General features: G+C 42.3%; 1 protein-coding gene across 2 annotated transcripts in view; it reads left to right on the plus strand.

The window, feature by feature from the left end:
* cd276 (CD276 molecule) overlaps positions 1-27,800 on the plus strand; it is a 75,754-nt gene that overhangs the window by 6,928 nt on the left and 41,026 nt on the right. For both annotated transcript variants that reach the window (XR_004101898.2, XM_031281551.2), the window contains exons 3-4: positions 12,831-13,181; positions 16,022-16,318. Coding sequence is in view for 1 of the 2 variants with exons in the window: in XM_031281551.2 (XP_031137411.1) it covers positions 12,831-13,181; positions 16,022-16,318 (648 nt within the window). In the remaining variant the exon portion in view is untranslated. The remainder of the gene's footprint in view (positions 1-12,830; positions 13,182-16,021; positions 16,319-27,800) is intronic.

Below are 27,800 nucleotides of genomic sequence, written 5' to 3' on the forward strand. Positions count from 1 at the left end.
GAGTTCTTTAACTCATGGGTAATGGGCTATTGTAGCTCACACAATGATTCAGTTTCTCTCTGCTAACTGGGACACTAAGTGAATTAGTTGGAGCCTAGTTTGATTCTATAGTCTGCACATGTAACACTGTAAGATGATACAAAAACACTGCATGCTTTGTGGAGCTTATTTAATTTAGTGTAATATAAGTGACTTCAACTGTGCCACTAGCTTTTTAGAGTTGCAGGTGCATTTCAGAGAAACACAGTCAAATTAAATCTGACTTATTCTTTTCATTCTTTGTTAATTAATTAATTAATAAATATATTGAGCATGATTGTGGGCCTACAAATTAGGTTAGTTTCCATTTTTTTTTTTTTTTTTACCAGTTAGGGCAACAGTAATTGTTGGCCACCCAAACAGAAACCCTACAGACATTGTTGTTGTATAATTATGTGAGTGTGTGTGTGTGTGTGTGTGTGTGTGTGTGTGTGTGCTGTCCAAGATTGCGGTTGCAGGTGATGTGCAGGTTAACACCAAACTGTTGTTTTTGTAAAATCTAAACAACCACACCCGTTGTAATTGCCATCGTTAATGTAATAGGATACATTGGCAACTTCTGTGGACTATCCCAGATAGCAAATAGTCATTGAAACGATGTTAAATCAACATCCCGCTGTCAACGATAAAGTCATTGAATCAACGTCGAACTCTGATGTTGATTCTTCATCATGTTGCACCCTCCATTATCATTGAAACGTTTAAATCATACCTAGAGATCAACAGGATTTCAATGGTATTTCGATTACAATGGATATTGAAACAATGTTGAAATCCCAGCATATCAACGAAACTTCACTGGTATTTTAGTATACTATACTATACTATATTAGGTTTAATCTAAAAAGGTCTAAATTGCCAGGTCGATTGCGGGTTTACTTCCCCCGCCAGGAACCAAGACACCGCTTATTACATTAGACTCGAGCGTTTGCGGTTACATTCGGTCTCGACATACTATTTACACACTCATACTGACCGACACTAGACTCACACACTGGCCACGGTTACATTTGGTAGCCTGGTGCGCGGTCTCCTTGTGACAGTCTAACTACCATGTAGCAACATTCACTTCTAACATTTAACTTAACATAACTACCAAGATAACATTACGTGTATTTGTATGTGATATAATACTTTCCCCTTGGTAATGTAGCCTATGAATTTCCATGAACACAATTCTAAAATACAGGAGACATAAGGCTTCTGGGATCGGTTGATAACTCAAACTTGCCGAAAACCTAGACACCCGTTTGATTACATAGACTCATGCATTAGGCATGGTTACGGTCTCGTTCAGTAGCCTGGTGTGCGGTCTCCTGGTGACAGCCTACCTACCATGTAACAAACATTTAACTTAACATAACTACTAAGATAAAATGACGTGTATTTGTATGTGATATCCATCGATAATGTAGCCTATGAATTTCTATGTACACAATCATCTAAGATGCACGAGAAACAAAGGCTTCTGGGATCGGTTGATAACTCAAACTTGCTGAGAACCTAGACACCCGTTTGAATAATAGACTCATGCAGTACCCTCGGTTATGGTCCTTATGGTCTCGTTCAGTAGCCTGGTGTGCGGTCTCCTCATGAGCCTACCTACCATGTAGCAACATTCACTTCTCTAACATTTAAAGGAGAACTCCAGGCAATTTTTACGTTAATCTTGATCGCTATACATATCTGAGTACTGTCGATAGCAAAAAAAAACGAGCTGAATCGGTGGTAGCAACACGGAGCTGCTGCAGCTAATGTCGAGAGCTCCCAGTTAGCTAAAACGGCAGTTTTGGGGGCGTAACATAAAGAGTGCCTTTGTGCCTCTTAACAGACACAAAATGCAATTAAAATGTCTGTGCAACATGAACAGGGCCCTTACATAACAACAAGATGCGTTTTCAACTCAGACATTGTTTAAATTCACCTACCCTGTTAGCTGATAGCTGCCGTCTGGGATGAGTGAGTGTGTTCAGCCAGGCTTCAGTAATAATCATCAAGCAGCAGTTCCCTGTGTATTTGTAGCATATATATCCATTTTGTGTGCGATCCATCTGCCGTTGGTGAATATAGGAGTCTCGGCAGTGGCGAACTGTGTATTAGTTGCGTTAGCCGGGTTAGTAGGCCCGACCTGCATCCTTAGTAGAAGTAGAAGGATGCCGGTCGGGCCTGCTACACGGAGCAACAGCTCCGTGTTGCTACCACCGATTCGGCTCGTTTTTTTTTGCTATCGACAGTACACTCACATACGTATAGCGATCAAGATTAACGTAAAATTGCCCGGAGTTCTCCTCTTAACATAACTACCAAGATAACATGACGTGTATTTGTATGTGATGTACTTCCCCATCGATAATGTGTGAATTGCCATGAACACAATCATCTAAGATGCACCAGAAACAAGGCTTGGTTAATAACTCAAACCGAGAACCAAGACACCGCTTGATTACATTAAACTCGAGCGGCCGGTTGCGCGGTTACATTCGGCCTCGTTCAGTAGCCTGCAGTGTTGCCAACTTAGAGACTTTGTCGCTAGATTTAGCGACTTTTCAGACCACCTTAGCGACTTTTTTTCAAAAAAGCGACTAGCGACAAATCTGGTGACTTTCTGTAGAAACGTCACCAGTATTGTCCAGCGAGCACGCAAGGTATTTCTCTCCTGTAGCCGCCAAAACAGTCTTCTGTTTTGTGACAGAGGAGCAGCGGAGCAGCCTCTCCCCTCTCTCCTCATGTGCAGCAGCACTGCGCACTGTGCGCAGTGCTGCTGCACAGGCAGGTAGAAGGAGAGGGGGGGAGAGGGGGGGACAGGGTGTGCGGGGGCCGGTGTAGGTAGGAGAGACAGCAGGACGCAACGGGAGAAAGACGCCGCTGAACTGGCCTGGACCTGGGCAAGCCAGCTTTCTTTGAGAAATTCTTTATCGATCTTTTTCCCTCCCTTTGTAAAATTTCATCTTTTTACTTAAAAGATAGGCTACCTAAGTAATAATTCTAAGGTAAAATAAATTCCTGTATTTAATTTGTGATTATTTGGCTAAAGAGTTCTATTTCTTTCTATCTACCTTGCTAACACAACCACTAAGCTTTATACAAATGATTGCGTAATGACGTCAACAATATGCAAATGAGCGTATGACGTCATCCAACGACTTTTAGCGACTTTTGGAGCTGGTGCTAGCGACTTTCATTGGAAAAGAGTTGGCAACACTGGTAGCCTGGTGCGCGGTCTAGGTAGCTCATTTCCTGATTGATTCTACCACCACCACTCCAGTGGAGGCGCTAATGAGCTAGATTACTACACACACAGTAGCAGAAGAATACCAGCTACACACAACAGCACGAATGAGGTAAAAGAAAAAAACAGGAGTGAGTCGGTTCATTGACGTATGGCACTCAATTCTCCCGGTTCAGTGACATGAGTCGGGTTAATTAACCGGCTCTTCGGTCAGTTCGTCAACACTACTTTTTACTTGCTTCAGTCTCTCCTGCAGGTGATCTCTTTCTTTTTTCCCTCTCCACCTGGCATTTTCCTCTCTACAAACACATTACAACACTATTAGAGCAACAAATACAGTCACACCCAAACAATGCCTTGCCAAACATCAGTTGAAAATAGATTTGTATGCTAAGATAATGCTAGCTACCGCTTGCTAACGTTAGCTAGCATTAGCTAACATGACCTAATTCTAAAAGTTGTCTTAAGCAAAATCCAAAAGCTATAATGCACAAATGGAATTCAGTCATATCCAATAATTTCCTTGCCAAACATCATTTCCAACTTGATTTGTATCATATTCTAAGACTAGTTACTGCTAGCTAACGTTAGCTAATGCTAACTAATGTTAGCTAGCATTAGCTATTTTTAAAAGTTGTCTTCAGCAGAATCCAAAAGCATGATGGACACTAACCATGTTAACGAGTAACAACATTTGATTTGGTACAATAGTTCATATCGAACAATACATAAGCAAACTTAACCGATCATATGGGTCCCAAGGGTCCAGAAATGAGATGTGTCCGTGCAATACGTTGGTCTATCACCCGATGATCTCCCGGTCAACCAAAAATCGCTGGATTTTCCATCATATTTCCAGGTCAACTATATGTCGATGGCTTTTCAACAACAGGTCGTTTCCCGGTCAACTCTAAATTGATGACTTTTCAACACATTGGCAATATCGCCCAGTAAACCAACGATGTTGGCTTGCTGTCTGGGAAGTGTTTGATTGCGACTATCAAGCGTGCACCCAAACAAGTATTACTCACGGGGAGAATCTACCTGAAGCCGTTGCTATCTCACAATCCTTACTGTGAACATCTATCAGTAGAGGAGCTTACAAACCATGCCTTCCAGCAGTACGTCCATCCGCTGTCTGAACAGCATTGGATGGCTTTCCAGATCCATGAGAAAACCTACAGGGATTGCTTGAACACCAGCCGGTAGCCCGAGCAGAAGTTTATTTCCTCCAGCGATCCAGGAAAGTGGATAACGCTCGCGATATTGCTTAACGGAATATTTTTCAAGAACTTTTTACAGCGGAAAGCAACAGTGGTAAACCTTTCGGATTACAAATCCTGAAATATGTGGCAAGAGTCCTGAAGAAGTTCCCGCTGATACGGCCTCATCCCACACAGGCTTTAACAGCTGACTGGTTTCGCGGACAGCTGGGTTACCTGCGTGAAACCATCTTGCCCTCCCTGGAGACAGAAGCGACCTATATGGCCAGCGGCGCAAGAAGGTGAGCAGGAATAAACTCGCACATCTTTGGCAGTATAAAAGATCTAAAGCGATTCAAATCATCCTCAACCTGCACCTTTGATTCCAGCATGGAGGAGGCTTTCTACACCAAGGTAGTTAAATACCAACCACTCCTAAACACCATCTCAGAGCTAGGCTATAAGTGCAGACTACTCGTTTTCATATTTGGTAGCCTAGGCTAGGACACACACACAGGTTGGTAGTAAGAGGGCTGCAACAACTTGGGATGGCCAAAAAGAGAGCTAAACACCTTGCAAAGTACTGTGCCATATCTGCTATTATTGGCAGCTGCCACATATGGCGGAGACTTTGCTACTTATACCCTTAAGAACTGAGTATTGTGCTTATTAAGTGATATTGTGAACCCTGCTGCATGCCACTTGTCCATGAGTTTGCGTATGTATTGTACTGCATCTGTAATATTTTTGTCCCTGTACCATTTTTCTTCATGTGGACATAAATAAATGGTTAAAATGTGTCGATATGATTCAGGGTCTCCAGGTCCCTTGCTGGGATGACTGGCTCTAATCCTCCTTTACTTCAGCCGTGTTACTCGATAACTCCTGCAAGTGCCCATATCAGTAGACACAATTACACTTTGTAGTCTTGCCAACACACTTCCTATTGTGAGAACAGTATTTGTGGAAGAAACCACAAGGACAGCACATGACAACACTGTCATCCCAACGCAGTGACATTGTCTCTGTAGCTCGTAGCTGTATCCTGACTCAGTAGTCAGATGATGGATCATTCTCTGTGAAACCTCTTCCTGATGTTACTCATACGGCACTGCACAGCTGTTGTGTCATGGCAGCAGTGAAGAGGGTTGTCTGTAAGGGGTTGTTGTTTTTGTGCTTAAATGCACTATTGAGGAAGCAGAAATGAGGAAAATCTGCTACACCACCAACCCAGTCTGGCTTTGACCCTTGACCCTGGTAGTTGCTTAGGTTTATTTTTACCACACTCATTATAACCCATAGTGTTTATAAATGTCAGCAAAATGCATGAAATGTCAATATATATGTACACTAATGACAGTAGCTGAGTAGAGTAACATCCTTGGCTCACTCCAGCACAGCAGTGCCAGCCAGTGGCAGAGCTAACAGGAGGCTGTCTAGCTAATTGCTTGTTGTTGTCATACTCTCTGTTCAGTTAGCACAGCCACTAGGCTGCCAGAGCACCCAAACAATGAAAGAGAATTGTATTCATGCAAATGCAGAAATGGAAAGCTGACCGGATTTCACTCTCAGTGATGGGAGCTGTAAGGTAATTCAAATTAATTAGCATAATTGGATAGATTGCATCTAGCATAGTAGTCGGTAGGCAGACATTATGGCAGGGCTCCGGAGCGTGAAAATAGCCTGCTCATGCCTGCATCTCTGGTGTACTTTTTAAAGGTCTGCTAACTATAAATGCCCACTTCCTGTCCTCCTTTTCTCTTTACAGCAATTGATTCTGTAGAGAGGTGACACTTAAGCCTGTGCACAAATTCAATTTAGGGTTATTACCCCATATCAGTGATGTTCTTGCTAATTTGATTGCGTCCAGTGAAGTATCCTTTTAAAAACAATCGAGAACCGGCTCAACAAAGATTGGTTTCGCCGCAATGCATACATAATGACCAGTCTCTTTTGGCTTGCCTCTGTTTCACCGTTTCCCAGCTCTTCTTTTCTCACAGTGCGCTCATTGAAACAGAGTGCATTACCCAACAAGCACCTCATGATTATTTCAACAAGTCCTAAAAATGCTGCCCTGTGGGATTGTTAAAAAATTGATATGGTTAATATGCCGAGATTGCAGATCTGGAGGGTAAGAGGGGCCTGGAGCCATATGTGTGTCTAGTGGGCTGTGATGAATGGGTTGAACGGATGCTGATCTGTGCTTGGAAAGCATCACAGCTACTGAATTGCTGAGGAAGCAACGCAGCAGCTGACACAGGGAGACACCCACCTCCAGGGTGTTGCCTCTGTGATGTGGCGTGGTGATGTCAGGCACAAGGGCTTTGTCATCGAGACAACGCACAGCTGGTGACAAACTGACCCATGCTTAACCTCGCATCACTTCTGATGCATTAAGCCGTGAATCAGCAAAGGATATGGACCTGTGAAAGAGCAAAAAAAAATAATTTCAAAAGACAGCAGATGGAAAACACCTGCCTCATCAGAGAAATACCAAAAAATATCCTCTTGGTCTTCCTCATCTACTCTTCCTGGCTCCTCTGTAATGATGGTCATAGTGGATGTAGCCTGCCATGATGAGAATTTAGCTTCACTCAAGTCAGATCTGACCCCATGACACTTCTGCTACCTTGCTAAACTTCCCTTTGCGCCACACCGCTAATCCCTTTTCCATCACCAGCCTCCTGCTCATCAAAGGCTCTCTGTCTCTCAGGCTCATAAGCCAGAAGCTTGTCTTTATCTGCCCACTGTTCTTCTTCAGCTGGAACTATTATCTTACAGCCGGAGCCCATTAACAGGTTATTGACGGGATATGAGAAGGCATACATCCATGAAGGAAGCAAGACAGAGGGAGCAGAGATAGGGAGAAAGAAACAGCGAAAAAAGAGATAATAGCACAATATTGAGTCCCATCTTCATTTATGACATTGCTGAAAATAAGCAAGTCAGAGTTCTTGTCTTCCCTATCTGCCATCACCTGTATCTCTCCCTGAGTGAGGTCATTCACATTCCATGATGAGTTCCTGGTGCAGAAATGGGAAAGGAAGAGATTATGTTCAGAGCTTAATGTTGAAAGTGACCCTTTTACACCGCAGAAGGCTTTAAATCTCACTTAATCCCATCCATATTGTGCCTTTTTTCACTGAGGGGCCATTTGAAAACTGCTGCTCAAGACACAGACTCTTTTTCAGGTTGCTAATTTTCAAACCAAATCATGCTTACTGTGCACACACCCATCGCTCCCAGATGATTTTACAGGAAGTATTATGGACATCTACATCTGCTCCTGACGGCATGAAATCAAAAGCTAGCTTTTCCCTCAGACTTTTACATGGATTGGTTATATCATAAGAATAATTGGTATGAAAGGGCTCACTGATCCTTTGAGCAAAATCCTTTGATGTCCAGATGCTGCAAAATGTCCCGAGTGAAAATGTTTTGCGCTGCAGTTAAGTTCTTTAACAGAGGGGGGCAGTGTTGTTAAAGCATATTTCTCCTGCTTGTCTTTTTGCCCGACTAAACCCTAATGTCATTGCAGTCTGTTAGTATTGCACCTGTTTACTTTGCTGTGTCAATATTTCCCCCTCCAGTGCTACTGCTTGATTTTCCTTATGTGTGAAATCATATTAATACTTCCTCCTCCCATGTCATAGGTTTCAGCAGGGTTTTAGACATACCCTCTAAAGATGTGTTCTTATTGTATATATTATTTAACAAATGGCTCCACTGATGTGTAAATAGCTCTGTTCACTGTCTGTCATTCAATGTGACAGTGAGGAGAGGCTGTGAAGTGCTAATTATTGTGTGTTGATATTTGTCAAAAGTTGGAAGTTGTATTTGCTTATTGAGCTGGAAGACCCTGACTTTGGTATTGAACTGTGTGTGTGCTGGACATCAATATGTGAACCTCATCTAAAGTCAGTGAATTGTGAAAATAATCTTTGCAGAAAACTGCAGAAATTACTTACTTAAAAATCTCTGCTTTCCGTTATATTGTGTGTGTGTGTGTGTGTGTGTGTGTGTGTGTGTGTGTGTTTGTACCGACCTGTGTACCTGTGTGTACAAGCACTGTGTACACGGTGTGTATTTGACTGTTGCTGGTCATGCTGATGGGAACCTCGCTGCTCCAGAGCAGCTTTGTTACAGTGTCTCCACTGTAGTGTCAGAGTACCTTGTGTCCAATTCCTCAGACAGTGTTTTGCTGTGGAGCTGTCAGAAGTCATAAAGGTGTGGAATATCAATTCATTCTCTGTTTCTGCATGAAACTGTGTGTGGGGACAGTGTGTGCAACTCGATATTACTTGCAGTTTATTGATACTGATTCAATTGTTACTGTTTACTGATTAACGCCAATGCTCACTAACATTGTACTTTTACCAGTTTCCCTTACCAACAGCACTGTGGAAGACTAAGGCAATCCATTGGAATACTTGTTTAATCACTTGTTACTGCTTCTACACAACATGTTTTGCGCAAAATCATTCCTCTCTAGTTATTAAGTCAATAAACGACAGCAGAAATGAAATAACCATCATTTAAATATCTGACTCATACAGAATTGATCATTATCTGAACTGATCAGTATTTTTTTCCCAGAAGGGATAAACTGAGAGAATCTTGCAAACTCACTACCTTTGGAGCATATCGTGGCTCTCGCTCGGCTTATGTCTTTGGATATAAATGAAGGATGATCAAAAGAATTTTAGCCTCTTGAGAAAGACACAATTTTTCTCAAGTCCTCTCTATTGAGTTGGTTTAATTTGAGTATTGTAGGCTTTAATGTGGCCATAGGAGGCTTGATTTAATGTCCGTTAACGGATTACAAAGTGACCAGTTTTCACAGTGGAAAAAAAACAAACAAATGATCATAAACACTCTTGCAGCATACTCACACATGTATCCTCAGTATATTGTCATATTATAGCCAGACCCCTGCTAAATACATACTTACATACATAATGCCTATCTACATAACTAGATTGACTGGTGAAGGCTACAAATCTCAGTCCAGTTATCTGATGTTGTGCATGTGGGTGTGTGCATGTGCACTCACTAGATTTTATTTACCAACAGCCTTGCACGTCACCCTGCAAGCACCCTCCCTTTAAAAGCTGTAATCCTCCTGCTTACATCCCACGCCCTCCCTGTCTCACACTCAGCCTCCATGCTCACCTCATGTGCCTAGCTAGCATCAGTTCACTATACAAATAACATGGTTGAAGCAAATCCAGCAGCACACCTAATGAAGGCATGATGAAAGTTGGTGTTGATACTGACAAGGGTGTGGGTAGTCTTGAAAGTAGAGTGGAGAGCAGTGTGAAGATCACTTGCAGCGTTTTCTAGCCAGCCCTGTGCCTCGCTGCTAAGCAGGGCCTGTTGCCAGCGCTCAGGAAGGCTGTAATGAGTTTATTTCATGTCGGCTGTGAAAGTGCCTGTCTCTGTCTCGCAGGCACTCAAACAGAGCTGAGGCCCATAAACACAAAGTGCAGTGTGTAAATCCCCACAGCCTGACGTCTCCCAGCCTGCCCTCTATGGCTTCTGAGCATCTCTTTATCGAGAGGGAGAAGGGAGAGGCGAGATCCCCACTTACTCCTGAGAAGACACCACGGGCCTGGCTACAAGGTGCTGCCCGGCCCCTTAACCAAAGACCACCTGTGTAGTTATCTTTAACCTCTGCTACTTACACTTGTCTCTTTAGAGAATGCATGTTTTTTCATGTTGAGAGCAGAGCTGAGGAGAGACGATCAAACAGTCAGCTACCATACAGAAGATGCTGTTTGGTGTAAACAGCAGCAGATCAAAAACAGCCCAAGTGCGCAGTGATTCGCTTTGGCTCGTGGTATTTCACCTTTGACGAATAGGACATCAGATGTGCGCTTTCCATGACGTCAGCCGGCCTAGCTTGCCCTTCTCTCCTGTCCAATCCTCTCGATACAATGCAAAATGCTCCCCTTGAATTCCCTTTCCAAGCAATGGTCGGTGTCTCTACACAAGGTCCCTGTGTAGAGCTGCATCCTCCCAAGGCCTTGGAGCTAGTGGTAGGTTACCGGTTAAAGAAGCAGTGAGTGAAAGAGGAGGAGTGAGGCAGGGATATGGACTGAGAAAGGGGGGGTTTCTATCTCTCTCTCCTCTCTGATATGGCTTTGGTCCCTGTTGAGGGATTAGTGTGTGAGGCTCCACCACAGCCTCTTCCTTGACTTGTTTCCAGATATTATCTTTAAGTGTGAGCTCAATGTCGGCCTTTCTCTCTGTTTCCCTCTTTCCCTTCCCCCTTCCTGGTGTGAGTCATACCAGGCTGCTCGGGGAGTGATTTAATTGCTCTCTCTCCTCCTCCTTCAACATGCACGTCTCGGAGAGGGCTGTCACTGACCCTCCACTCCTACAAAAAACTACAGCGACCTATTCATTATGGCAAAGGTTGTGCCACCTCCAAAGACAGCATAAATACACACTCCAGAAATCTGCTTGATTATCCCTTCCTATTGATGGCGACACAGTACCGGCCGCTCCTGCCATGCTTTGCCCTGATAACTCCTTATTATTGTCTGCCGTGCTGTAGCCCAGCTGAGTCAATGTGGGCATAATACGGATGATAGAAAACCCCCACAACACCAGAAGAGCTTTTGTAATCACAGTGAAGGAAAACACCCTCTGCTGCTCACACCAGGGTGGTCAGAGAATTGTTGTGTGACTGGCACTTGGTTGGTATAGAGGCTTTGATTTGCTCCAGGTCAAAATTATGAAAAACTATGATAAATTATGTTACGTTTTAAGTTTTATTCAAAACATGGTAATGCCATTGATTAGTCACACAATGTTTCCTGTTTCTACTTTAATGTGATGCAATATTTGAGGAGGAAATAATATATCTTCTAGAAGTGCCCATCACTTAAATGTGTTTTTGTTTTGAATGTTTTTAAATTGTAAAATGATTGTGTCATTCACTATATAAGGCTTTCCCTGGGCTATTTTGGCCCAGACACCCAGGTTTAGATGGGGCATGGGGTATTTGGACAGCGATCTGTGCATTTTTCTGTCCCACGTGTCTGCACTTGTGAGGTTAGTCAGTAGGTGGCACTGTTCCTACAGTCGAGCAGGTTGTTTGGGGTGTGATGTGGAGAGGCTACCTAGCTGGGAATGGCTGAATGTGATTGAAAATAGGTCTGCCTTGACTGAGCAGTACCCATCCATATATGAACTCACTCAGATGAAAGACTTGTTTGTTGTTAATAGGGGAAGTAATTATTGCACCTCTGCAGCAGTCAAATCACCTTCACAGCAAAGCGATTCAACATTGACATTGGCTGTCTGATAGGCAGAGCTCAAAAAGGGGTGAGGAGGCTAATATGCCGCTGTGATTATAACAATTAGAGAGGCTGAGCATAAAGTAGAGTGTATTGCTCCAAGGGCCGACTGGCTTTTTTCTCTCCCCTGTGATGCTGATGAGTGTTTCGGAGTTGTAAAAAGAGCAGACAGGGATCAATGGAGAATGCTGACTCTTGAGAATACTATGGATGTACTCTGGACTGCCTGAGATGGCTACTAATCCAAAATGATTATGCAGTGTACTCTTTGCTGTTGGCCTAGTCTAGACAAACGACACACAAAAGTGCAAACACACACACAAACACACATGCATGTGCACAGAAAAATCAGCTGCCTTTGAGTAGAAGCGTTTGGTGAAAAGCAGAGTCACCTTTCATTACCACAAAAGCACACAGTTCTACCCCTCACACACACACACCCCAACAGATATTTTTTTTTAGATTTAACCAACAATTTAACTAAAGTTATAAAGATGTTGTTGCTTCCTTCGCTAAGTTTTAGCACACTGAGCCATCGCCAGGAGGTAAAGCCAATAGGAACACAAACAAAGTCCTAGTGCTTACCTCCCGATCTCTCCTCTTCATTCCTCTCTACGCTATGGTAGCTATGCTACCACGCTGCGCAAACAAAATGGATGTTTCTGAAGCAGTTTCTGCATATATTTCAAAATACTGCATTGATTTTCTTTTTCAAAGACATTACAATTTTGAGTAGATGTCAGTCTGTCACATTTGAACACAGCACACTGAATTAATGCTGTGATTCAGTGAATACTGTACTAGACCTGAACCAAATTCTATTTACTAATACTGTTATTGCCTATTTTAGACTACCTAGGTTACAGGTTGGTGGTGTTATATGATTGACACAATGAAGACCACAGAGTCAAGATATATTTTTCTTTAATATATTTTGAGACAGCTTACAGCAAAACACACCCCTCTCTACTTAGATAAAAACACAATTGTTTAATTCAATTCAGGGATTTTTTTTTTTATTGACATCACTTATATGTCCCACCTCCTCTCTTATAGCTGTGTTGGAATTGACCGTCCCGGAGCAGCCAGTGGTGGCGCTGCACGGCAGTGATGCCACACTCAACTGCTCCTTCAGCCACGCCAACCCCTTCAACTTGTCTGATCTGAGCGTCTTCTGGCAGCTGACAGACACCAAACGCAGTGTGCATGGGTACTGGGGGGGACGCGACCAGCTGGTGGACCAGGCCGAGAGCTTCGTCAACCGTACCAGCCTGTTCCCCGCCCAGCTGGGCCTGGGCAACGCTTCACTCCTGCTGAGCAGGGTGGTGGTGGCCGATGAAGGCAGCTATACCTGCTTCGCCAGGGTGCAAGACTACGGCAGTGCTTCTTTGCTGCTGCAGGTGGCCGGTGAGTCAATCTGTGACAACCATGACATGTGCAGAAACAGATTAACATGCACATGGACACTAATAACCAGTGGCACGCACAAAGTAGATACACACATTGCCAAAAAAACACTGCCCTAACAAGGGACGGGCTGCAAATAAGCTAAATTAACATTTATAAATAGTATTTACTTAAATTCTCTTTCAGAATCATTTTATCAAGCAAAAATGTCAGAAAAAGGGCAACCTTAAACTCACAATTTCCTACCACCCAAGTTTTTTACATTTTATAGTTCAATGATAAATTGATGTGTTTCTTCATTTAATTCCCTTATTTTAAAGCGCTCCAGCAATTTAGTATAGCACTTCCATAAAGTCGGGGGATTCACAAAAGACAGATTTCAACATTTAAGCCCAGATATCTGAATTTTAGTCCGTGGTAGGGATAAAGCCAAAAAATGTTCTACATTTCCCATGATGCAACCTAGCATCTTTTGTTAGGAATGCCCATATCTTTACAACTCCACTGCCAGTCTGTAATGCAGGCTGCATATAATTTCTCTACAAGCCTGAGCATTGGTTAACTTATCATAACTTCTCTAGAGCACAGAAAACATTATACAATTGTTTTCACACACACACACACACACACACACACACACACACACACACACACACACACACACACACACACAGACTGATGACCTTTTCTTACAGAACAAATGGCAAACAAAAAGACAAAAAAAATCATCATCCAGGAAGAAATACTACTATTACTACAAATACTAACTTAATTTCACAGACCATATTTGGACATGGGAGGCCTCCAATTTGTATTACAATGTAGTTATAATGAAATTAAATGATCGCAAAAGTTAAAGGTCAAAATTTCATTAGCAGGCGCTTCATAATTTTTCTCCACACAGAACTATTATATGGAACAATGAATTCATAACCAGACATAATAATTCTTTATATCTACAACACTGGGTTGATAGGAATTTCTTAGACTATACCTAGTGGAATTCTTCAACTAATGAAATGTCAAGAATTGCAAGAATTGGATCCAACCTTATTTGTTAATGGAATAAATATTAAAAGTCATAAATGTACCAATAAACATATAAGGAATTATTTCTACAGCAAAAGGAAAATCACTCCATGGGGGAAATTAGTTTGGAACTCTTTTTATTCTAACATTCATTGGGAATCAACATGGCTTCTACCGTACAAATTTGTTATCCCCAATAAACTGAAAGAATTACATTTTAAAATACTGCACAATAGTTATCCCACTAACACATTTGTTTCAAGATGTGTTAGTATTTCAAATACTAACACACACACACACACACACACACACACATGCACACACACAGACACAGGTTTATTGTATGAAAGTAAGACATAATATAATGATAATGATAATATAATGGTCCCATGAACTAAAACACATGTAAAATTTATGTTTTAAGGATTCTTTCTGTGCAGTATGTTCAATACATTGCCTACATGATGGATAAATGCTGTGTCATTGGCTAATGTTTGCATCATAATTTCTTTTTCCACTTTGAATTGATTGCATTAAAAGTGATTTGAGCTCAGCACTTATACACACATATACACTAATGGCACACAATAAAATGTATTATACAATTACCTATGGAGAAGGTGATTTATGATCATTTCTTCTCACAAGACGTGAGCAGGTGATAAACAGTTTCCTCAGGGCTGCTGAGCAGTGCTTTTGGTCAATGAATGCTGATTGTGGTCTGTCATGGTCAATATCTGCTGACTTTGATTATTAGCTGTTGTTACGGTCAATCAGCCATCACTAACATCTTCTCTGCTGTTTGACTACATCGCCCACCTTCACAGCTGAGAGCCTTTTATTTATTTATGATGATACTGTGTGCCTTTTTCTTCCTTCTCGCATTTCTATATCTGTTGTGCGATTGTTCCTGTATTCTCCAAGGATGGATGTACATTAGGCGGTGTTAATGAATAACATTTTTTTTTCATGACTGGGGAGAGGGAAAACATTGTCTCCAGCAGTGACAAATTGGTTCCATTTTATGCATTAGATTTATAGATGGTCTATTTTTAGCCAACATTTACAGTTAACATTGTACACTTCCTTCATGCTGTGCTGGAAGAAAATGAAAGGAGCCCTCAATGGAAATGTGCCTGTCAGTCAAATGGACAGCTGGGGAAGTTAGTGTGTGTACCACGCTAAATCTATCTTTGTGTTGAGAGTCCACTTTTCAAAAAGCAGCTCAGGCAAACTTATTTCATCTCGCTCTCAGCTCCACCCCATTGTTTGTTGTGCAATGATTAGTTCTGGGAATACAGCAGCCTATTTCTCTGCCACCTCTATACTCATGTTTTAGCTCAAGGGATTGAAGAAGCGTGATTTCAACCGAGGCGGAGGATTCACCCCTCACCTCCATCCCTCTACGCTCTTTTCATGCTATAGGTTGAGTCGTCCCAAATCTCTGAGCCTGCCAGTTTTCTCCTCGGCCTGCCCACCTCCACCTCCTCCTCCTCTGGGAGTGGCTCAGGGCTTTGGGTCTCTAGAGAGAGTGGTGTTAAGAGTGTAGTGATGCAGCATCGGGATGTGCCACAGATGCTGTATGTGTCTGTGGGATCTTAAGCACTGTGTTATGCTAAGCTCCCTAAATATAATTAAGAATTTAATGGGAATCATGTCAAACAGTTCCCAGGGTGACTGTCACTGCAGAGAATCTAACTAAATTCAGTATGTGTCTACTGCTCCCTTATCCCCTCTCCATCCTCACATGCCCTTACCCACCCCATACCTCACCCCTCTCCTCCTCCTCTTTCGGTGTACTTTTCTTCCAGCCCCCTACTCCAAGCCAGTAGTGACTTTAGCGCCTGAATCCAACCTGCGACCAGGAGATGAGGTGGCCCTGACTTGTGTGGCCTACGGGGGTTATCCTGAAGCTGGCGTGGTATGGCAGGATGGGGCCGGGCGCAACCTGACGGACAATATCACCACTTCATTGGTGGCCAATGAGGAAGGGCTATTCTCTATGACTAGTGTGCTGACAGTTGTGCTGGAGCCCAATAGCAACTACAGCTGCGGACTGATCAATCCACTACTGGGCGAGGAGGGCTACGCCTTTGTCACAATCACAGGTGGGTCTTCATCTCTTTTTCTCTATAAATAGCTTCTAGGTCTTTCAGTCAACGTTGTCACCTCCATTCTGGTGTAAAGTAAACAAGCTAATATTCACTGGCTTCATGCAGTGTTTGAATGTTACCAGCTCAGACTAATCTTGTTTTCAGTCATGCATAAGCAGTTTCTTATTAACGTCTCGTATGGTTTTGTGAATCAATGTTTCCTGCTAAGAGTAGCCTAACAGTTCAGCTCCAATGAAAGGAATGAGAAATGATGTAATTAGGGCTGAACGATTAATTGCATTTGCGATAATATCGCGATATGTTAAAACGCGATTTCCTAATCGCAAAGGCTGCGATTTGGTCACATGACTCGCGAGAGCAAATCAGTCTGCACTCCGCAGAGAAAGCATCAACTTAGCACGCTAACGCTACACTGTACCTTGAACTGATTTCTGTCATTCAAACAACTCTGAGTTGTAGTTTAAAACTTTTACAGCCATTTTAATAAAATGAAGGGTTTTATTCTGGTGGTTCGAGTCCATACGTGCAGTTAATGAATACAGACACGCAGAACTGAAGGCTCGGTTGGCAACTAGCTCTGATTAGCGGTTAGCTCCGGTTAGCGGTTAGCTCCGTTATAAAGATATGAGTGGAGGAGCTGCCACTGAGAGGGGTAACAACCAGACTCTGATAAATGACGTTCGGGGAGCTTCCACAGCAGCGTGGCCGCGGTGTTTCAGCGGTTTTATTAGTACAGTTAATCCCACGGCAAGAACACCAGCAACTAGCTAACGTAACAATAGCTTCTCTGAACAAGTGCACTCGGCAGCACGCAACTTCCCGAGGGGGAGGGGCTGGAGGCAGCTCCTCTGTGCACTGTAAAAAAAAAAAAAATACACTGTGTGTGTGTGTGTGTGTGTGTGTGTGTGTGTGTGTGTGTGTGTGTGTGTGTGTGTATATATACTATAATTTTACTTTTTTAACTGTCTAGTGTGTAATTGTGTGTTGTTCATACTATAAAATGATTTATTGTTTCTTTGTTGAATAATACAGAAGACAAAGTTTAAAAAAATAATCGAATCGAAATCGCAATATTTGGGAAAAAAATCGCAATTAGATTATTTTCAAAAATCGTTCAGCCCTAGATGTAATGTCCAATTATGGTTCAATAAATGTAACCCATCAAGTGTTGTGCATCGTTAAATTAGATCAGTGGGTGATTATTTCCCTAAGGATAGTCAAATAGCTATACATCACATATTTCAAAAGGTGATACAGTAATAAAAGATTGTGCTAGATGTAGTGATTGCTGTCTCCTAGCAGCTGTCAGCAGGGAATTATTGATATATGTTTGCCTTTCTCTGATTGATTGTCATCTTGAGCTGGGTGTGTGGCAGTACCTCTGTGACAGGTCTAATGGTCTCCCCAAGCTGGCCACCATCCCCACCCACTGCCCATGTCCCCCTGGCCCTGCTGGTGTACTCTATGTGTTAAGTGCAAGAAGAGTGCCGTGTAAGGTGGGCCAAGGCTGGGTCTCTAATGGGAGCAGCACTGTGTGAAATGGCTCATAAATAAGTGGAGGTGGCCTGAGCCTGCTCTCTGGGCTGGAGCTGGTGCTGGTGCTGGTGCTGGAGCTCGGGCTGTTGAGGCGGAGGTTGAGGCGGAGGTCAGGGAGTGCTGCTCCACTGGGCTGGGAAATGACTGTGCTGTCTGGAAACAGGATGGCCGATTGGCAGGGCAGGCTTGCTGGACGACTGAGGGAGGGTGGCCTTTCTAACAGTTTGGTTGGCCTCTTTCAAAACAGCTCAGATAACCAGTCCGAGGGACCATGGGGGAGTGGAAAGGTATTAAACACATGAGAATGAAATATGACTGTAAGGTAACAGTGGTAAAATAGTCTGTGGCTGCTATAACCCTTTGACCTTTGCGGATTGATGTACTCCTTCAGGTACGGTTGAAATAGATATGATTGTTTTATTAACTTTAATGTCAACAAAATTTTGACTGAGTCATCTGGATTGGCAATTGAAATGCTTGTCATTTTTCAGGGTGGGTGAGTCAATGTAAATCAGTGAGAATTCCGTGAAATTTTCTTTTTTTTTTTCTTTTCTTTTCTTTAGTCCCATAGAGTTTAAAACCATATATGACCATATATAATTTTTTTAGCCAAACCTTTTATCCCATGATGCTGGGTTTTTACTTTCCTGTTTTATTTTGTAGAGTCACGTCCAATGTGTAATGTCTTGTTTGACTTCCTGCCTTGTGTTTTTTGTGTCTAACCTGCAACTCCTGAAAACATGACATTTTAACTCTACAAGTTGGTTGCCTGATGGTGGAATTTTGACATTTCAACATCAGTGGTATAGCCAGCAACACTCAGTTATATACAAAAGTTAAATCCTCCTACTATTAGATGACTTCACAGTGCAAGACATGGAGGCTTGCTCTTCGGGGATGCAATAATGTCGTCATAGTCCAATCTCTCTGCCATCTGTCTTAAATCTGTCATAAAGTAGCGACAAACATTTAGGACTACTTGTCAGCATGGATGCCCTGCTGTGCCATGTGGAGAACAGGCGTTCTACCGTGCACCCTGTCATAGACAGTGTGACAATTGCTCTTAGTGGTTGAATCACTGCAGGGAAAGGACAAGAGTCCAAACTCTCTGTGAGTGATGGATTGGCAGTATTCTCCTCCTTGCCTTTTATGTGCTGCACAAAAACTTGTCAGTCTTTTACTGTAACCACATAGTGTGTGCTGGGCAAATGAAACGTTGCACTGTTTTATTTGGATGAGAAACATCTTGCATTGAGTAATCAGTCCCTGATTGTGTAGTCTCGCATTGCCAGACATATCTCCACAGCGCTGCGGAAGAAGGTTTGGCTCTTCCACACAACATTCCTGGATATACACAAACATGCTCTGTTTTTTTTTTTGCATTTCTTAAAACCAATCACAATGATTTTAGGTGGCGCTAAGCTCCGGATGCAGCGACCAGTACTCTGCAAAATAGTCTCAGGAAGGAACTTGTTTTAGAGTATATATGTGTGGAGGTATTAGGATTGTATGGAGCTGTGATCCCTGATTATCAACCATGCCATATACACATGCAGATGGATTTGTGTGTGTGTGTGTGTGTCCGTATGATAAAGTAATGAACAATTGACCCCAAGAAAAGGCCACATACAATAATAACTTAAGTTTACTGTTCACACAATACAGTAACGTGAGCTATAAAAATTAGCTGGATACATGGTTAAACGAAATTTAACCATGTTAATGCAATGCAATGGCATCGGGGGAATTGGGGTAGCAGGCGAGCCATGCTCACTGGCTGTTTTTGAGAATACTACTCATTTTCTTTGTAGTGTGGAGAACCCCCATCTGTACTAGGATAATTTGTGGACTGTTTTGCTTTATCACCAGTGAGATAGCTTCATCACCGACAATCTTCTTCTTTGACTTGAGAGAGGTTACTTCAGCAGCAAAACTTAAAATTCTTCATTCAGCTGATCATGCATGAAACTAACAAAATACTAGATGCCGTTATTAGAGAAGTACTGTACAGGAGCTCAAGACCAGCTTGGAATTCACCCAAGATAGGTTTAAAGAGATGACATTTGGTAATAAGGAGATTTGAAAACGACAATGAATCCAAAGCAGGAAATGGCTAGGATGTTTACAAAGCTGGACTACATAGAAAATCAATGCAGGAGTACAAACATTTGAATTGATGGGATTGCAGTCAGAGATTGCAACCTCAGGAGCAAGGTTAATGAGATGAACAGAATCTTTTTTAGTACTATCAGAGACACACATGGAAACTAGCCTACTTTTTTTAATGATTCTGAGTTGGCTGTTGCAGTATTTATGTTATATAGAATAGATGGCTACAAATATGGTGGCAGAGTTGCATGTTATGTTCAGGAAAACATTTCAGTTCTACAGAAAGATATAAGTACTGACATTGAACTAATATGGCTACTGATTCACCTTCCATACTGTAAGCCTATTCTAGTTGTTTGGTAGAGGCCGCTCAGTTCTAATGTGAAGTATTTGAATTGAATATGTGAAACTCTAGATTTAGTGACAGATGAAAGTAAATATATATTCCTTCTTGGTGACCTGAATATTGATTGGTTTTCTAAAAATGGTCCATCACATAAGAAGTTAATTTCTATGGCGGATGTTTGCAATCTTATCCAGGCTGTGACCCATCACAATGGACTGTGTTATTACTTCAACCTGTATTGAGCATATTTTCACTAACATACGTGAGCTGTGTTGACAGGTAGTATCAGTGGCAATAGGATGCAGTGATCATAATTTGATCAGATTGCATGTATGTGAGGGAAATGATGCAAAGCGAAGTATTTCTTCGAAAAATGGCATGGACAATTAGTGAAGTTAATGGATGAGCATGCTCCACTCAGGTTTATAAAGTGCAGTAGTGCACCATGGATTAATGATGAGGTGAGATCTTTAATGCTTCAGTAACACTAGCATTCCATTTGTGGAAGCTAATGGGGATTAAAATAAAGAATAAAGACCTGGTGTTGCCTGCTAGCTGAGAGTGTTCCCTCTGCTGGTGACATTCAAGTCAAGACTTTATGTAATTCTTAAATCTAATTATAAATTGAGGAATCTCTGTGCATGTGTATGTGCTCTGCTATGAACCCCGGCTCCTGGGTTAAAGTCCTGTGTTATTTGACCCACCCACCACCCCAACCTGCATCCTTACACATGTATTTTTGGTTTTTAATACTACTCTTTAAGGCAGTTACACACCAACCAGACGGCCGACCGTTGGCAGAAAAGGCAGTTGGACTGATCAGTCTCCCCGAGTTGGTCAAAAAAAGTGCCTCGGAACACACCAAAGCGACGAGACGTAATACGTCTCCATAACAGCAGGCGGCGCTAATCTGTATTGTCGCCCAAAACTGAAAACCGGCTGATTGGACAAACGCGTCACGTGGGTTTGTTTTCTCCGGAAATTCAAAGACAGTCTGTTATGGTGGCTTGTTCAGAATACAATCTCATATTGTACTAAAATAGTTCACTGAAATGTGTTTCTGAAAATATTTTAAGCGAGAAATAGGCCATGCAGTTGCTGAATCTGTCTTCATTTCTGATCAACAAAGGTCAGTTTAAAAGATTTTCGTCAGATTTTGAGAGGCTTAGTCACGCTCATTCCGCTCGCCATTTCTGGGTGAGTCCCGACTGCCCTGTCTCCAACTGAGCACGTCAGGTCCGCCAAAATGAGGGCCGACAGCCCCTCGGACGGACGACGGCACGGAACACCGAACAGACTCGAGTCACCGACCTCGCCAGACTGTCCAACGGCCGATTATCGGCCCGGTGTGTAGCTGCCTCTAAAGTTGTCGCTCTTCATATTACATACTCTTACATAGAGGTCGACCGATTCATCGGTTTTGCCGATTAATCGGCACCGATAGTTGATTGGTGGAACTATCGTTATCGGCAAAAATCCATACCGATGGTTGCGTCCGTTGCTGGAGCGGCTGAGAAGCGCGCGCTGTCATTCATTACACAGTACACGAGAGCTGAGAAGGGTCTGCTGGCATCATGCATTACAATAGCGGCCTCTAGAGGCGAAATAAAAACTATCACTGATGCCTCGTGTTGTTTATTTTCGACACGTGTTACTGCGCGCTGCACGGAGAGCACATGCTGTGCGGAGAAGGCTGACATCAGATGCTCGTTTAAAGCATTTTCGGTCATTTCTGCCGCTAACTCCGTGCTACCCATAGACAGTAGGTGCTACCGACAAGGGGATCTCCCATGATGCCTTTGTTTATGTTTTCAACCAATGGGAAGGCAGGTCCGTCACACATTACGCCTTATATGGGCATCCAAGCGAGAACAAATATATATATATATATATATATATATATAGTATAAAGTGGGAAAGATAGATCCCTCCAGGTCAGAGATCGTCTGTTACCGTTCTACAGAGAAGAATGGCGTCACTGTTTTGAGATTGTTTGTCCTTTATATGAATTATAATGCTCATTATGTTTATTTTTGCACTGGATGACTCCAAATATGTAGGAGAACTGTTTAAGACAACACACATGCTTGTGTAGCATTGCTGTGGGTGTAATATCAATAAATATGACATTATTATTTAGATTATTGGCAAAAGCGTCTGGACTTTTTTTGAAACAATGTATGTATTTTGTCAACTGTATGTTATAAATACTATCGGTCGATTAATCGGTTATCGGCAAATACGGCCCAACCTAGCTATCGGTATCGGTAAAATCCACTATCGGTCGCCCTCTACTCTTACAGCGCCGCATCGAGCTGCTGCTATGTCCGGTGCGTCCCATAAAGACGCCAAAGGGTGCCTTTTGTGTCGGCATCTGAGACCACTGACCAAGCGTCAGTATTTGACGACTTTGGTATGAGAACGGGTTGGTACACAAATGCATGTTAGATGAACGACCAGGCTCTTGGGCTCTCCAGCACGTTGTTTTGTTGCCGGCGGTTGCGAACATTTCTCTGCCCGTTCTGCGCGCTGTAGTGGCTTTCTCAGCAGTCTGAGCTGGGTTCCCTGCTCCCCCCGCCTGGTCCACATCGCCACCTGGATTTGTGACAGCTAGACGAAAAAAAGGGGACACACCGAATCCCTAGATGAGCCGCAGTCAAGCCACGCCTGATTGAACCACGCTTATAGTTAGATAAAGTTGTGGGGTTCAAAAATACTGGGAACCAAGCAATTGGCCCGTTCCGAATAGGCACGCGCTCTAAACGGCACTGCAGTAGTTTAATTACTTCCCCATTATTTAAATTGAGGACAGTTGCACACAATTGGGCAGCTCAGGTCCACCCACTCACACCATTGTCTACGCATTTTATCTGCAACAATTTTATCTATTTAGTATTTTTTTTCAGCAATTAGGCCAAACATCTGCTGTTTCTAACTTCTTATATGTGACTATTTTAATGCTTTTCTTTGTCATATATAATAATAATAACATAATAAACTGAATATCTTTGGATTTTGAGCAGTTGGTCAGACAAAACAAGACATTTGAAGATGTCCCCTTGGTGTGTTGGAAATTATAATGGTCGAAAAAAGAATTAGATCAATCGATAATGAAAGTAAACGCTAGTTGCTGCCCCAATACTGTAAGGATCAAATTCAATATTAGAGCAGTTTATATATACTTTGATTGTCATTTCCTTTAATCAGTGCCATGATCCTGCTGTTCCCCTAATTTAAAAATAATAAAGGAATCAGTCTGAACAGATCCAGTCAAAGAAAGTGCCTAGGAGCAAAATGGCCTGTTAAAGAGACGTCTAGCCAAAAAGCAATGGCGTTATTGAAGTGTGATGAAGTAAAGATTGAAAGAGGGATGGCAACAGGAGCAAATCTACAAATAAACTAGGGAAAACCCTAAATTAAAAAGTGGTGATCATGATTTTCAGCAATTGGACGGACATGAATAAGAGTAATTTCTCTGTAGGAGCACCAGCACAGCTTGATGATGGCCCAAGTTGTTAGTAAACAAACAGAAGATTTACAGTATTTTGTGTGCCGTGATACAAGGGGACTTGTTTGAAATGAAAATATATTTGCATTTGTTTACAACAGCTGGTATGTGCTTAACAGCTTCTGTAATTAAGTTTGACCCAGAAGAACTCTTCTGCTGTAGCAGAGTGTGGAGTGTGCCGAGCTTGAGTTGATATAGGGAACACACTTGCCTGTTGTATACACTTACAAACACAGCACACCACACTCAGAAAGTGGAGAATCCTATTATAACAATGGGTGAAATCTGTTTAAAATTCTAAATGGACTATGAGAGTGAAAAAAATATAAAAACAAAATAAGAAATGGGAGAGTAAAAAGAGAGCGAGGTGGGGGGAGGCAGAGAGTGAACAAGCATGTTACAATTTCACACTCTCCCCAATCTCTGATTGAAAAATTGCAATAGTAATACCAATCTCCCACAAGCAGAAAAGGAGTTTGACAAGGTTAATTTTGAGAAAATGAACCCTTTACCCACACTGAGCAGAGCACTATGTGGGCTGGCATGATCTACTCCTTGAGAGTCTGTGTTAAGTCACCCATGTTATTCTAACCTCTTTTATAGTCACCACCAATTTAACTACCTCACCAGAAGCATCCAGACTGTCAATAGCATATGCACATGCTACATGAACACTATTATCAGGCATTTCAGAGACAGTTATTTTTGTACACACGCCCTGTGGAGTGCCAGTCAGCTTTTAAGCCAAGCTCTGGAATAGGCAGTGTTTTTGTGTTGCTGGGATATTGATAGATTTTGCAGAGTGCAGCAAAGCTTAGTTGCGAGGAGACCCATAGGAACAGCTGGTATTAATGAACAGTCAAATGATGGAAAGGAGCAGCTTCAGACCTCAAATGAACCGTGGCCTGTCTGCTTGCCTGGCCAGCATGCTTGTGTACCAAAATCCCACCTCCCTCTCCTCCTCATCCACCTGTCTTGATGACTGCCCACTGTCTCACACTCCCAGCCTTTTCTGACCCCTTTGTTCTCAAAAAAAGGAATCATGTTTTGGGAGTTTTTGGGGGATCAAGACCATATCCTATCATTTTTTACTGATCCTTTTCTGAATGTGGAGCTTTCTGTGTATCCTATCTACTGGAGCTGTGTGATTGCTGCAGTGTGTTGTCTGATGGCTGGGTTTCAGGGCCTGTCACTGAACACCCCCTCTAGCACCACCCCCACTCCGTCTGCTGGCTCTCTCAATGAGGATGGCGCCATTTCCCCGGCATCACTCTGCTGGCACAGCATTTACAGTGAACAGTGTGCGGATGGAGATATATAGAGTGGGAAAAGGAGGGAGACAGAGAGATGAGGCAGGGAGATAGAGAGATGGAGCTAGGGAGACAGGGTTAGGAGGGGTGAGAAGTGGATGACAGAAAGCAAGATGGAGACAAAAACGTTTGCTGAGCTCAGAGTTGTGGCACTATGGTCTGGCAGGCAGGATGGAGTCGCTAAAGGGGAAGGAGATCACCCCACGTGGTGTGGAAGGCTTTTTGCTGAATTTTACTATCTAGCTGGCATTCTCTGGCTTTCACTTGGCAACAAAGTGGCTCAGTGGTTAGCACTGTTGCTTCACGGAAAGATGATCCCAGATTTCCGTCCCAGTCCCAGTCCCAGTCCCAGTCCTGTCTGTGTAGCATTGGCTTGCTTTGCCCATGCAAGTGTGGGTTTCCTTTCATCCCGTGGTTTCCTCACACATTCAAATTTCCTATAGTTTATAGTCCTTATGGTAAGTTTTTCTATATTTTTTAGCCCAGAAGACAGAATATAGGTGGCACCACTGGATGAAATTGGCTGGGCCATATTTTACTTGCTGTGAATCAATGTTGTGTGTCCTTGTTTGTCAAATGTTTTTTTAACCAACTGTCATGGACCCTCACTCAGCGCACCTTTGCTGCTATTATTAATCCCCCTGAATCTATTAGAGTCCACACTGTCCAAAGGATTGCCCAACTCAGTCAGCCCCATCAAAGGCCCTTATGCAGGAATAAACATGGTCTCTTATTCCGTGTTTATTCCCTTGCACAGGAATGAAGATACACAGAATCGCTGAGACTTACTGTGTTCTTTTCCCCCATGTCTTTGAGACCACATTCTAACATTTCCTCAGTTTTCTGTCAGATCCTTCCAGATTCCTTCAGTCTTTTCTAATGTGACTTACTCTACTCCAGGTACAGCATTGTTTTTAATGGGGCACATTTCCCCAAGGTGACTGTTTGTTACTGTATGATTGTGAAGCGTGTGCATAACCTTCACTGGGTAAATCAAGGTTAGAAAACATCTTTAATTGCTAAATAAACATTGACCTTAGCTGTGAAGATGGAATCTAACACTGGTGCTAATTGTAGGTGGTGCGTGAGAGCATTCAGCTATTCATTACACTTAGCATTTGTTTTTTCTTCATTATTTGTGTACCAGCTTGCTTTCTTGCCCCTTTTCCTGATTGTTATTATGTCTTAAGAACTTGATCTTCACATTGCATTGTCATTTAAATAGCTACCTGCCATGCTTACTCAAGCGATAAAACACTGATTCCTCTATTGTTTCTTCTAAGTCCCACAATAAGTGTTTTCCCTGAATATTGTTAAGTACATTATTTTTAACTCAGAATCTTTGAAAATATTGTGTGGCAGTTTGGAACATTTTTGTGTCTTAAATTGGAGTAAAAGCATTGCTGTGCTAGCATTGCCAAAGGGCCAAACAGAAAGATGCAGTGATGTACTGGTTCAAAGGTTCTCTCATTAGAGTAACTGTTGGGATGAAATTGTCGTAATTACAGTTATTACTGAAATATTTTACAAGCATTTTTGCGCTTTTCTCTGGTAGGACTTTCTATCAAAATCTCTGTCAATCAACTTTGGGGTAATATGTTGACGAATATCATGTTTTTGCTTCCAGGTTCTATAACAAACTACTGTGCTGGTCTTTGTTTTCTCGTGAACAAGGTCTAATTTAAATACAATTAACAGAGCCTTCGGAGAAGTAGAAAACAATATAAATGAATCTGTTGTCAGTGGAGCAGCTAGCAGGCAACTTTCCCGACGGAGCACTGTATTAATTAGTGTCCAGTGCACAAACACACCTTCTTTCTCTTGCTGAATGCATGCTCTGTCTTATCAGCAGCCCAGCCAGGGAAAACAACCGAATAGACAGATGAAGTAATGTAGGCAATCTAAAATAAATTCAGGTAGGCAGCAATGGCACCATTGTAAGCACATTAATTCCTATCAGGATTATTAACTCGGGCCACTTGCTGTTGTCAGTGGTCTAAAATGTTGAATGTTCTCTTCTGGGCCTTCATTATAGGAAATTTATCCCTGTATTATGGCCTGGGCAATGTTATTTGTCATGTTCCCAGTCTTACTGTTAGCGACTCTGAGGGAGTGTTTGGTTGGATTCAGTTGTGGGCACTTTCTGGTCTGTGTGCTGCTTTTTTAGAACTCTACAGTCAAAAAGATAAAATGAGCGCCTCCCTTTTGTGCTGGGATTTATTTTCCTTTTATTCTAGTTCCCTCTCTGCCATTTTGACTTTTTAGCATTAAAGGTTTTTTGCTCTTGTTGGGTGTCAAAATGCTTTCTTTGCCACAATTAAAAGTTTAGTATTTATAGTTAAAGTAGTATTTCTTCCTGGATGATATTTTTTTGTCTTTTTGTTTGCCATTTGTTCTGTAAGAAAAGGTCATCAGTCTGTGTTTGTGTGTGTGTGGATATATATATATATGCACATGCATGTACAGTAAGTTTGTGTAAGTACACAAAGCTGTTTTTGTGTCTGTCACATGTACACCTTTACTATATTCCTGTCTTCTTCATGTCAACATGCATGTGATCAAAAACAGGCTCCATCTTTGCTCCGAGACCATCACATCATGGCAGTGTGATCATCAGCAGTCTGACATCATTATGCCCGTCTCCGGCCCGGTGAAAGCCTGTCTCTC

The sequence above is a fragment of the Sander lucioperca genome, chromosome 3 (genome assembly GCF_008315115.2).
Source record: "Sander lucioperca isolate FBNREF2018 chromosome 3, SLUC_FBN_1.2, whole genome shotgun sequence".
In the NCBI taxonomy this organism is placed as follows: domain Eukaryota; kingdom Metazoa; phylum Chordata; class Actinopteri; order Perciformes; family Percidae; genus Sander; species Sander lucioperca.